The sequence below is a fragment of the Mustela erminea genome, chromosome 6 (assembly GCF_009829155.1).
Source record: "Mustela erminea isolate mMusErm1 chromosome 6, mMusErm1.Pri, whole genome shotgun sequence".
Lineage (NCBI taxonomy): Eukaryota > Metazoa > Chordata > Mammalia > Carnivora > Mustelidae > Mustela > Mustela erminea.
This window is the reverse complement of record NC_045619.1, coordinates 20560543-20573661: the sequence shown is the minus strand read 5'-3', so window position 1 is coordinate 20573661 and position 13119 is coordinate 20560543. Positions and strand designations below refer to the sequence as shown.

Genomic DNA, 13119 nt, shown 5'->3' with positions numbered 1-13119 from the left:
ACTTAAGGCCAACAGCATGGCACAAATGACTGACAGGGTAGAATTTGGCAGTTGAAATAGAGGTTAGGGTCCAAGCTTTTAACATCTGAGAATGTTTCCATGTCCTAAGGGCATCCCTTGCCCCCATGATGTCTCACAACTATGTCACCTTTGTCACAAGGAACTAACAAAACAGAATATTGCCCAATTTAACAAACATTTGTTCATCGTTATCATGTCTCCAGCAGGATGCTGATTACTGAGTAGAGCACCTTTAAGTAGTCAGGCAGTGTGTCAGGCACAGGGAGTACAATGTTGGTTCCTATTCTCATAGTTTTTTTTTCTGGTATTTCACACTCCATTGGGAAGGAGAGATATGAATTGTGATACATGCATAGAAATGAACGTAGAGAAGAAAACAACTAATTTTGCTTCACTGTGACAGGGAAAGCTCCACGGAGGAAGCAAAATTTGAGTGTTGTCTTGAAACCTGAGTGGTGTGTCCTAGCCTAATAGGGATCCTGCCTTATATTTCAAGCAAAAAAGCATGAAGACTAAAAATGTATCTTATTTGTTTGAGGAACTATCTGTTAGGATGCCCTTGGCTGATGATTATAGAAAATCCAGTTCAATATAGCTTAAAAAGTAAGGACATTAGCTCCAGTTCAATATAGCTTAAAAAGTAAGGACATTAGCTCAAATGAGAAACCCCGAGGAAGGGTGGCAGCAGAATTGGTTAATGAAGGAGCTCAGCAGGTTATCAGAAAGACAGGTCTTTTTCAAAACTTCTGCTCTGCTATCCTTGGTGTATTAGCTTTACCCTCAGGCTGATTCTCTTCCTGGCCACAGCATTTCCAGGCATCACATCCAGGGGCAACAGTGCCCAAAGGAAAAAGAAACTTAAGAAAGGAAATTAATGACCCCTTCCTGAATATAGAAATCTTTCTTGAGACCTCCCAAGTAGACTCCCCTTTGCCTCAGTAGCCAGAATTGTACTGTTGCTGACTATACCAACAGTGGCTGGACCTTGGGCTGAGGCTTCCATCTTTTCCTCTGCAATAGCACATTGGCCATGGCACTGGAGGGGAGGAGAGGTAGAGAAGTGTAGACTGATGTAATTCGGCTCCAGGAACCAAGAGTTTCTGTCATTACCTCATAGGGAAACTACTGGGATGGAGAGAATTTTGTAAGGAAAGTGGAAGGCAAACATTGTTTGTGGGGCACGTCAGAGACTTATACCTTAACTTCTATGCTGTGGGGTGGTGCCCTTTCTAGGAAAATGTCAAATTACATGGTTTTGAGCAAAAAGCATCATTTTTAGTAAGATTCTTGGTCTATCTTGATCCCATCATTTATAATAAATCAGATAGAGGTGTTTAAAATACCAGGAATGTTGTCTTATATACTATCTTGTATCACATACACACATCCCTCTGCTTTATTATTTTTTTTTTAAGATTTTAAAAATTTATTTGACAGACAGAGATCACAACTAGGCAGAGAGGCAGGCAGAGAGAGAGAGAGGAGGAAGGAGGCTCCCTGCAGAACAGAGAGTCCAACGTGGGGCTTGATCCCAGGACCCTGAGATCATGACCTGAGCCGAAGGCAGAGGCTTTAACCCGCTCTCTACTTTATTTTTTGCCCCAGGCACCCCCTCTGCTTTATTTTTTGTCCCCAGTTAAAATTTGGAAGTTTAATTAGGAAATAAAAGACATTTACAATTCAAAATAACTTAAAATAGCATAGAGTTGATTCTATCAAGTAGTTTTTCTCTGACTGTTTCTGATTATTGAACAATTAATTGTTCAGTTACATACCTCTTTCTCTAGAAAGGTAAAACAAGAAACAGAGAAGCAGAGACACACTTTTTTTTTTTTTTTAACAACTATGCCCTTTTCCATAGTAGTCTTTGTTGTTAAATTAGAAAATAGCCCCACCTTGTGGCCAAAAATCAGCTAATTGGGTATAGAAACAAAAAATGAAACAGACTTAAATCTCCAGAAAGGAGGAGGCAGGAAAACAAGAAAAGATTGCCCCTTCGGAATGATATTATTATTACATTTCCTAAGTTAGAAATTGCTGGTTCATAAAACTTAAAGTACCCCTTTGTTGATGGTGCTCCAGTTAATTCTGATTATTAACTTCAATTCTAAAAGCAGATTTATATTTGATCTATGCTATAAGAAATTATTTTTAATTCTACTATTTTCTATATTTTCACTATATTCACTGTTAGCTTGTACAATATATACAATATAAACAATCATAACAAATATCTTTACCTCTTTTTTCCTCAAAAGTATTAGCTATAGTTAGATAACTAATGGACGTAACATTTTTGTAAGGTTAATGTATTTAGGTATTTAGAGGTATTTAGAAAGACAAAATAGGAAATTAGGTAGTCAAATATGTTTTCTAAAAATTAAATATTTTCAAATCAACCACCTTTAATATTATCATCAATCTTTGTATGCTATTTTAAAATATAGCATGAGTTATTATTTCAGGTAGCCACAAATGATGGGTGTAGTCCCTGAATGCTGAGGAAAGCCTAAAGACTGCCATTTTTCTTTTTTAAAGTAAAAAAGAACATCCTTACCAGGAAAATATAGATCTTAGTTTAGCTTTAACAAGTTTTCAGTGTTTTAGAAAAACACTGAAGCAGATCACTGATCAGCCAATTTATATTAATCTCTAGGGAGGTCCAGAATGTAAAAATAAAACAAAAACATAGCTCTGTAAACACAAAAGTAAATGAGCTGTCTAACTAAAATTGAGATAAACTGAGATAAAAATGAATTAATGAACTAACATTGATCTAATTTCTTAAATAACAATAATAGTATTTGTGCTAACATTCATTGAGGGTTTGCTATCAACCAGGCATTATGCTAAGCACTCCACATATATTATCTCATATAATGCTATTGTTATAATTCACATTTCACAGATGAAGACACTGAGGCTTATAGAATTTAAGTATTGTGACCAACATGGAGTCATAGATCAGATTTCAAACTGAGCTGGCTCACTAACTCTTAACCTCCTCACTAATTCTTAACCAGGACTGATATTCCCAGGCTCGCAATCTTCAACCTTCTGGATTTTAAGTTGTGTCTAGTTTGGTTGTGGGTATTCAGCTCAATCTGTAAAAGCTGGAATCTCACACATGATGCAATACCCAAGTTGCTTAACAAAGACACTACTGTTAAGAGAGCCCCCTGGGGTCGATTAAAGAATCAAAAGTCAAGGGGAAAGAAGAGTGTGGCATTTGGACTAAAAAGAGAGAAAGGCCAGGGATTCAGTTCCGGAAGACTCTTTAGATTATTCTAAAGGCAAGGATTTGGACTTTCTGATTCTGTGAAGCGTAATATTATATGAAAATTGTTCTCTTTAGGGTCTGGAATCCAGCTGCATTCTGGTTTGGTTTGGCCAAAGCTGTATGGCTCCAGGTCTGGTTGGAGATGGAATAGAGCAGTCCATTTTTGTGTGGACCAACTCTGGGAAATTCATCCTCATCTTAATTCATCCATAAATCACATCACAGTCTCTCTCTCTCTCTCTTTTTTAATTCCCATGGTCTTTTTCTTTTTCTTCTTCTCCTTCTCCTCCCCTTCTCTTCCTCCTGTTCCTTGTCCTCTTCCTCCTTCTTTTTTTCTCTGTAATTCCTTAGTCACAGCTCTTCTGGAGTGGAGCCATGCACAGAACAGACCCAGAATTAATACTCGTTGAAAGACTGTAGGAAGTGACACAAAGGAGTCCTAAGTTATGAAGAAGTGCCAGCTAGATAAAGGAGAAGGAGACTATTCCAAGTAGAGAGAATGTGAAAACTGGGCAATGTGAGTTATTTAGAAAGTTCTGAGTAGCTAAACATGGATGGAGTAAAGGCTGTGTGATAGAAAGGTCAGGCAGCTTAGTGACCGCTAAGAGCCAGGACTCTGGAGCCTGCTAGTTTCGAATCCCGCTTCCACCTCTCACCAACTGTGTGTCTTTGGGCGAATTATCTAACTTCTTGGTGACTAGATCTCATAGGGTATTAGGAAGACTGAATTGGGGAGACAAAATGTGATTTAAATGTTAAGATTCTGGGACTACACTGAAGACAGGAAGACCAATGAGGAGGCAGGTGTAGTAATCCAAATGAAAAGAAAGAAGGACTTAAACAAAATCAATTCCAGAAAGAAGAGAGAGCACCCAGGGAGAGGTAGCAGGTCAAATCATAGGACTCACACCTGCCAGAGTTAAGAGGGAGGACTGAGTCTCAGTTGTCAGGCAGGGGCAGCTGGGTGGGTGAAGGTATCAGTAATTGAGAATGGGAATTGAGGAAGGGGATGGATTTGGAGGAAGATGGGGAGTTTAGTTCTGTACATGATATTTTTGATTTTGGATGTATTGACTTTGAAGAGAACAGCTAAGTACCCATGCCCTAGTAGGCAATGCAACTCTGAGAAGAACCCTAGCTGATGTATTAAATGAAGATGTTTATACCTCTGGACTTAGGAACAACAATTTTTTGTTCCTTGTTTAAGATGCTGCCTATACCTTGATTATAGATATTAATATTGAAAAGATTAAACCATATCTAGAAAATGGTTGGGAGATTCTTTGGGCAATTTGAGAATATTGTCATTTACTGGCGAATAGTTGTGACTGAAACAAAGGCTCTGCTGAGGGCAACTGGGTGGCTCAGTCAGTTAAGTGTCCGTCTTTTGCTCAGGTCATGATCCCAGAGTCCTGGGATCGAGCCCCACATTGCTCCTTGTTCAGAGCGGAGCCTGCTTCTCCTGCTCCCTTTGCCTGCCACTCCTCTTGCTCATGCTCTCTCTCTCTCTCTCTCTCTCAAGTAAATGGAAAAAAAAAAAAAAGGCACTGCTGAAATTAGGAACACATAAATCACTGATTAGGTGATATTTTGAGGATTTTGTTAATTGACCTTCTTTGCAATGACCTGCCTTTGACTGGAGCCATAATATACAGTCATTATTTATACATTTGTGCATAAATATTAACGTGTGTGTGTATACAAGGTGTCTATAGTTCTACACTTTTTTCATTTAAAAATTTTGTTATGCCTCTGCAATTTTTCATCTTTCCACCATAGGTATCTCTGATGAATACATAACACCTATGTTTAGTTTTTATAAAAGTGTTGCAGAATTGAAAATGACTCAAGAAGAGTATGCTCTGCTTACGGCAATTGTTATCCTCTCTCCAGGTAATTTTGTTGCTACATTTTTATTTATTTATTTATTTATTTTTTAAAAGATTTTATTTGTTTATTTGACAACAGAAATCACAAGTAGGCAGAGAGGCAGACAGAGAGGGAAGCAAGTGCTCTGTTGAGCAGAGAGCCCCGTGTGGGGCTCCATCCCAGGACCCTGGGATCATGACCTGAGCTGAAGGCAGAGGTTTTAACCCACTGAGCCACCCAGGTGCCTGCTACATTTTTATTTTTATGCCATTTGTTTGTTCTACTCCCTCTCCAATGTAATAGTAATAATGTTTCTTTAAAGAAAATCTGGAAGACACAGCAGTGCAAAGAAAAAGTAAAATGGCCTGTAATCCCACCACTCAAATGAAATCATTGTTAATATTTCAGTGTAGTTCTTCTCAACCTTTATTCTAAACATAGTACTCGTTCATTGAATAATTGCATTTTGAGCACATACCATGCATTAAACATGGTTCCAAACACGGGGGGGGGGGGGGTACAACAGTAAAGAAACAGGCAGGAGACAGCTGCATGGAGCTTGCATTCCAATAGGGTGAGAAAGATAACGAATGAGGAGACAAAAATAATTTTCAGGAGGTGGTAATGTTAAATATATATATAATATAGATTATAAATTTTATAATTTAATTTATATATCATATTATAATTATATATGTATTTTCATATAATTTTTGTTTTATATAATATATAAAATATGTAAGTATATATTTTATATAATACATACTTATATATAATTTAATTTATATATTAAGTTATAATTATATAGTATAAAATTTATAAATAATATTTATATAAAATATATAAAGATATATGTTTTATATATCTTTATTATATATTTATATTATATATTAATATTTTATATTATATATATTTATATATATGTAAAGGTGAGGATATAAGGAAAGAAAGTGGCAGCAGGATGTTGCTATAGGATTTGATATTTGAACAGGAACCTAAACGGAATTACATACTTTTTAACACAATAGAGCACATATTGTCTTTTTTTTAAGTTTATTTTCCCATGTCATTAAAAATTATACTAGCAATGGGATGCCTGGGTGGCTCAGCTGGTTAAGCATCTGACTCTTGATTGTAGCTCAGGTCATGATCTCAGCGTTGTGAGATCCAGCCCCTGTTAGGCTCTGTGCTAGGCGTGGAGCCTCCTTAGATTCTTTCTCTGCCTCTCCCCCTACCTCCTGTGTGCACACGCATGTGTTCTCTCTTTCTCTCTCTCTCAAAAAAAAAAAAAATTTATATATATATATATATATATCAGTAAAATTTGTTGTAATATATGTCTCCATCATATTGATATACAATCATTTACTGGTTAACATTGTTGGGTCCCCCAATAATGGGTCCATGGTCAAAGGAGCGAGACTGATACAGAGCGAAGGTCAAGCAAAGCTTTATTTTGTGCCAAGCATCAAGAATCAAACCAACCATCAAACAGACCTTACAGATAGGGCGACCCCTCCCTGCCTCACAGACTAACTTTTATAGAGAAAAGGCTATGTGGTTGGGCCTGGCCACACACAGATGGCGAGTGAGATTGTAACACACAGAGAAAGCTGCACAGTCATGCTAGGTCACACATATGTGACCAATTGAATTACAATTTACCCTATAGTAGACATTTGAACTAGCCTATCACCTTGGTGAGAATTGGCGCCCAAAAGGTGGGGCCCGACTCCTTGGTAGCTAGGGAGACCTTATGCACGCTTTACTGATTGGATGTCTCTACCTGACCTGACTCATCCCTGCATTCGGGCTGTTATCTCCACCTGACCTGACCCACCCTTGTATTTGGGTTTTGTTACCTGGGACTGGTTTCTTGGACTTGCTTTTAAGTAAGGGGGGGGCAGGGTCAGTTTAAGTTTTACTGCATAAACAACAAAATGGCTGTTTAACCTGGGTGGGGCCACTCTGGATAAATAGGCCCTTACATTTACATTGCAAGCAAGTTACTGTTGCTACAGTTACGCCAAATTAATACTTCCCCACTCTTTAATTTTGTCTTTTTATCTTAAACCTCAAAACAGACAGACAATACATAAAGGACAGAGAAGCAGTAGAGAAGCTCCAGGAACCACTGCTTGATGTGCTCCAGAAGTTGTGTAAGATTTATCAGCCCGAAAATCCTCAACATTTTGCCTGTCTCCTGGGTCGCTTGACTGAGCTGCGGACATTTAATCATCACCACGCAGAGATGCTGATGTCCTGGAGAGTAAATGACCACAAGTTTACCCCACTTCTTTGCGAAATCTGGGATGTGCAGTGATGAACACTGCAGGGGCAACAGCATCTAGCTCTTGATTTTCCTCATAATATAAATTTGATGTACAACTTTCTTTTATTTCATTTGTACCTGGTCTCACACAAGAATATTGACAAATATTTATGCAGTAATTCCATAACTTCCACAGTTGTAAATATAGAGCTAGATAGAATGAGTTTCTTTACATTGTATTTTATAAGGCTTCAGGGAATCTTTCGTTTAACCGGCATGCCCTGTTTGCCTAACTAAATGGATCACTCTTTACCTCTATCTGTTAAAATAGGGAAGATTTCATTTTGCTCTTTATCTTACCTTATTTGCATACATTTTATCAAAGAGCTGGTTTCAATTTTGGCAATAAACTGAACATAATGGCAACAGGCTTTTCTTCTGGAACAAAATTTGAAAAATATACAAACTCATTTCTTTAAATGGTGAATCACATCCTAAGGGGCCCAGTGTGTATCTGGGAGGTGGGGTGGGGGGGTGGGTGGGTGAAGGGTAATTTACAAAAAGATAAACTCTCACAACACAGAGGGTGTTTTTCTCATCCCTGGAGAAGTCCTGGAGAATATTCATTTATTTGTAATAGCCCTTGGATTGGTTCATTTTCTTTGAAGTTCAAGGAGATAATATACAGAAAAGTTAATGATTCTCACATAAAGCATTTCCTCAAGCAAACCCTTTCACAGGCAGAGTCTTGAAGTAGCATTTTCAAATGCGGAAGACTCCCTTGACGGGATATTCCCTTTTCTCTCTTAAAAGTATTCGCTATTGGCTTCAGTGTTTATAATTAATCTCTCTCTCTCTCTCTCTCTCTCTCTTTTTTTTTTTTTTTTTGGTTTGTTTTGTTTTTGGAAAACAAACCTACAGCTGGGTGCACAGCTGTTGTATACTTCCCCCAAAGCAGGAATTAGTTCATTTCCTTCATTCATTGTTATACTGTTGCATTCTTCTCCCCATTAGTCTTTGGTGAATACAATAAAATACCCTCTGTATGTAATGGGCTTGTATGTTCCCTTCTCCTGGAATCAGAGAAAATGGAGCTAGCTAAGCATGCAAAAAGATTTTTTGTATTAAAATATTAGAGCAACCTCAAAGTCCTAAATATAGTAAAAGAGGGAATAAGGTAGAGCTAGCTTTCATTGTATTCCATTTGATAGGAGAGGAAGACTTGAGTCCTTGCTAATTACAAGATGCCTACAGGGACACGGTAACTGCCTGGAGGGGTTTACAAAGATGTGCAGCGGCAAGTTCTATGGGGTCACTGGGCAAGTCTCATGGAGGAGGTGACCTTTCCCTTGGGCTTGGAAGGGTATTCAAGACTTGGATCAGGGTGAGAGGAAAGGGGATTCAAGGTGAAAGGGGCAGCAGGAGCAAAAGCAGAGGCTGCTGAGTTGTGCAGCTGTTGACAAAGAACAAGTAATCTGGAGAGGGATCACCCTTAGCACAATCCTTTCTGACCCTTAGTTTCACCAGGGTGAGATGAAGATACCAGCAACTACCATCTCTAGGGATTGAGCTAATGATGAAAAGTGGGAAGCTGCAGGCCCACCAAGGGAGAGGGGTGGTAAAGAAAGGACACTTCAGACGGAGAAATCAATTTCTGAATGCCTGAAGGAGGAGATCTAGTTTGAGGACCTGAATGTGGGTCGGTGTTGCCCAAATTATAAGGCATCTGCAGGGAAAGTGATGGGAATTGAGTTGGAACTGAGGGGGCTCTGTAGACACAGCTAAGAGTTTATAGTGTAGCTATGGATTTATTCACATAGTGAAGACCTTATAATAGTAAATAATATGCTTCTCGTGTGGAAAACTAATTGTGATAAAATTACAAATATATATATATATATATATGTATATATATATATATATATATATATATATAGGCTCTTTGTCCCCAGTTCCTGACACAGAGGTTCTAAAACCTTTGGAATTTTGTGATAGGGGTGAAAGGAACATCTTTTGTTATTCATAACAGCTCCTTTCAAAGGGCCCGAGTTTACTAACAAGTGATGGGGGTGGGACTATGAAGCTTCAGCATGGGGGGTGATTGCTAGAGTACTCAACCCTGTGATTAGAGAGCTCCATCTTTCAGCCCCATTCCCAGAATCTGAGGAAAAAAAGATGATCCCAGAGATTGAGGTCAGTCACCAGTGGCCAAGTATTTAATCAAATAATGCCTATGTAATGGATCTTCCATAAAAACACCTAAATGATGGGTTTGGAGAACTTCTGGGTTGATGAACGCATTGAGGTGCTGGGAGGGCAGTGTGCTGGAGAGAGCATGGAAGCTCATGTCCTCTCCCCCACCCCCATACCTTACACCATGCCTCTTCCATTTGGCTATTATTGAGTTGTGCCCTTTATAATAAACCAGTAACAGTAAGTAAACCATTTTCTTGAGTTCTATGAACCATACTAGCAAATTATCAAAATTGAGGAGGGGGTCATTTGTAAAGACCTTATTTCCAAATAAGGTCACATTCTGTGGTTCCAGATGGACATGAATTTTGGGGAGGGGAGACAGTATTCAATTCACTACATACATATAATACTTTACTATTAATTAGAACTGTTGTTATAAAGTTTTATAATATTGACTTACTTATATTAATATAAATCTGCAAGATTTCTTTAAGATAAGCTTAATATTGTTTTTAATGTAGTTGGTTCTCAATAAATTATCAGGTGAATGAGTAGTTTAGTTATGAATTACTCAAGCCCTCTGTTGCCCCCAAATTTTATCCAAAACTTCATACAAGGTATAATCCATAGACTGACACTCAGTAATGTCAAGGCATTAAATGCAACAGCAGCGGCAGCCACAAAATGCAGAACAAAACAACTAAAAAAACCATCAAAAGCAAAAAAAATCAATCAATCAATCAATCAAGAACTATTTCTTTTTTTTAATTCCAGTATACTTAACTTACAGTGTTATATTAGTTTCAGGGGTGCAATATAATGATTCAACAATTCTACATATTAGTCAGTGCTCCTCCTCAAGAATAGTATACTCTTTGGGGCACCTGGGTGGCTCAGTGGGTTAAAGCCTCTGCCTTCGGTCTGGTCATGGTCCCAGGGTCCTGGGATTGAGCCCTGCATCGGGCTCTCTGCTCAGCGGGGAGCCTGCTTCCCCGCCTCTCTCTCTCTGCCTGCCTCTCTGCTTATTTGTGATCTCTCTCTGTCAAATAAATTAAAAAAAAAAAAAAAGAATAGTATACTCTTAAACCCCTTCACCTATTTTACCCAACCCCGCACCCTCCTGTCTTCTGGTAACCATCAGTTTGTTCTCCACAGTTAAAGAATCTATTTTTTGGTTTGTCTCTTTTTACTTTGTTCATTTGTTTTCTTAAATTCGACATATGAGTGAAATCATCTGATAGTTGTTTTTTCTCTGACTTATTTTATTTAGCGTTATACTGTCTAGATGCATCCCTGTTGTTCCAAATGGCAAGATTTCATTCTTTCTTATGGATGAGTAATATTCCACTGTGTGTGTGTGTGTGTGTGTATGCATATCTATATATATAAATATATATGTATATTTATATATATATAGTCTACCTACCTATCTATTTCTCTATCATCTATCATCTATCACATTCTTCTTTATTCATTCATCTATTGAAGGAAACTGGGCAGCTTCCATAAATTGGCTATTATAAATAATGCAGCAATAAACATAGGGGTGCATATATCTTTTCAAATTAGTGTTTTTGTATTCTTTGAGTAAATCCCCAGGAGTGTAATTACTGTATCATATGGTAGTTATATTTTTAGAACCTCCATACTGTTCCCACAGGGGCTTCACCAGTTTGCATTCCCACTAACAGTGCATGAGAATTCCTTTTTCTCCACACCTTTGCCAACACTTTTTGCTTCTTGTATTTCTTGTGGTTCTTTGCTTTTTTTACTTTAACCATTTTTTTAAAGAGAGGGGGCTTTGGGGGAGGAGGTAGGGGAGAGGGAGAAAGAATTTTAAGCAGGCTCCATACCCAGCATGGAGCCTGATGCATGATCTCAACCCCTGAGATCATGACCTGAGCCAAAATCAAGAGTTGGATACTTAACCAACCAGGCATCACAGCTTCAGCCATTCTGATAGGTGTGAGGTGATATCTCACTGCGGTCTTGCATTTCCCTGATGATGAGTGATGTTGAACACCTTTTCATTGTCTTTTGGCCACCTGTATGTCTACTTGGAGAAATGTCTGTTCATGTCTTCTCCCCATTTTTAATTGGATTATTTTTTTGGTGTTGAGTTGTATAAGTTCTTTATATAGTTCAGATACTAACCCTTTATCAGATATGTCATTTGCAAATATCTTCTCCCAGTTCGTGTGTTGCCTTTTAGTTTTATTGTTTCCTTCACTGTGCAGAAGTTTTTTATTTTGATGTAGTCCCAATAGTTTATTTTTGTTTTCCTTGCCTCAGGAGATAAATCTAGGAAAATGTTGCTATGGCCAATGTAAGAAAAATTACTGTCTGTTCTCTCTTCTAGAAGTCTTATGGTTTCAGGTCTTCCATTTATTTTATTTATTTATTATTATTATTTTTTAAAGATTTTATTTATTTATTTGACAGAGAGAAAGATCACAAATAGGCAGAGAGACAGACAGAGAGAGAGATGAGGAGAAGCAGGCTCCCTGCTGAGCAGAGAGCCCAATGCGGGACTCGATCCCAGGCCCCTGGGATCATGACCTGAGCCGAAGGCAGAGGCTTAACCCACTGAGCCACCCAGGCGCCCTTCAGGTCTTCCATTTAAATCCTTAATACATTTTGGGTTTATTTTTGTAACTACAGTATGTTTTAAAGCAATAGAGCATTCTTTCAGGGCTGTGAAAAAGCCAAATCATATCTCTACATCGAAGGGGTATATGATTTTGAGAGGCTCTTCTGTCTGATTAGTCAGATAAGTGATTATTCCTAATGTAATAACTTAATATTTAGATTTCCAGGCATGGTGCTTTCTTAAAATGGGGCACATCTTCACAATTCTGGCAAAGCCATAACTGATAGACTTTATCATCTGATGAAAACAGGCCGGTGAAACTTGCTCTGCATGTTGCAACCATGGCAATTTCAAGTAAAGTAAGAACCTCTAAAATATAGCTATTAACCTAACCACCAATTAGAAAACCTACACATGAAAGTAGATTTCACCTCATTAGGTGGAACTCTCAATTACTAATTGTAGTGTTAAAATCAAGATAGGTAAGATGGTGAGTTCACTTAAGGAGTGGGGTACTAACCAGGAACTAATGTAAAAATGAGGTTAAGAAAGCATAAGAGAACTTTCTTATTTATAATACAGAAGGGAAAATCAACAAGAATCAAAGAATTTAGAAGGAACTCCTCACCCAATGTACACATTTAACCAGTGAGGGATATTGACTTAAATAAAAGTGATTTGCTTGGACTTTTTGGTTGCAGATTCATTTTCCTCCTGTTTTGTATGTTTATAAGGTACAGAAGTTACCAAGACAAACTACACAGACAATGAGAATAAAATGAAAGCAAGCATAAAATGCCTTTCAGTCAAAGTTTCAGTAAATAGTTCAGAAATATTAGGTGGGGTGTGTGTGCGTGTGTGTGTGTGTGTGAGAGAGAGAGAGAGAGAGTT

At 38.0% G+C, this 13119-nt stretch overlaps 1 protein-coding gene across 3 annotated transcripts in view; it reads left to right on the top strand.

The window, feature by feature from the left end:
• Positions 1–7868, top strand: part of NR1H4 (nuclear receptor subfamily 1 group H member 4) — a 64871-nt gene extending 57003 nt beyond the window's left edge. For all 3 annotated transcript variants that reach the window (XM_032346638.1, XM_032346637.1, XM_032346636.1), the window contains 2 exons: positions 5081–5194; positions 7255–7868. In XM_032346638.1, the coding sequence (XP_032202529.1) occupies positions 5081–5194; positions 7255–7493 (353 nt within the window). In that variant the 3' untranslated portion in view covers positions 7494–7868. The remainder of the gene's footprint in view (positions 1–5080; positions 5195–7254) is intronic.
• Positions 7869–13119: the final 5251 nt, after the last annotated feature.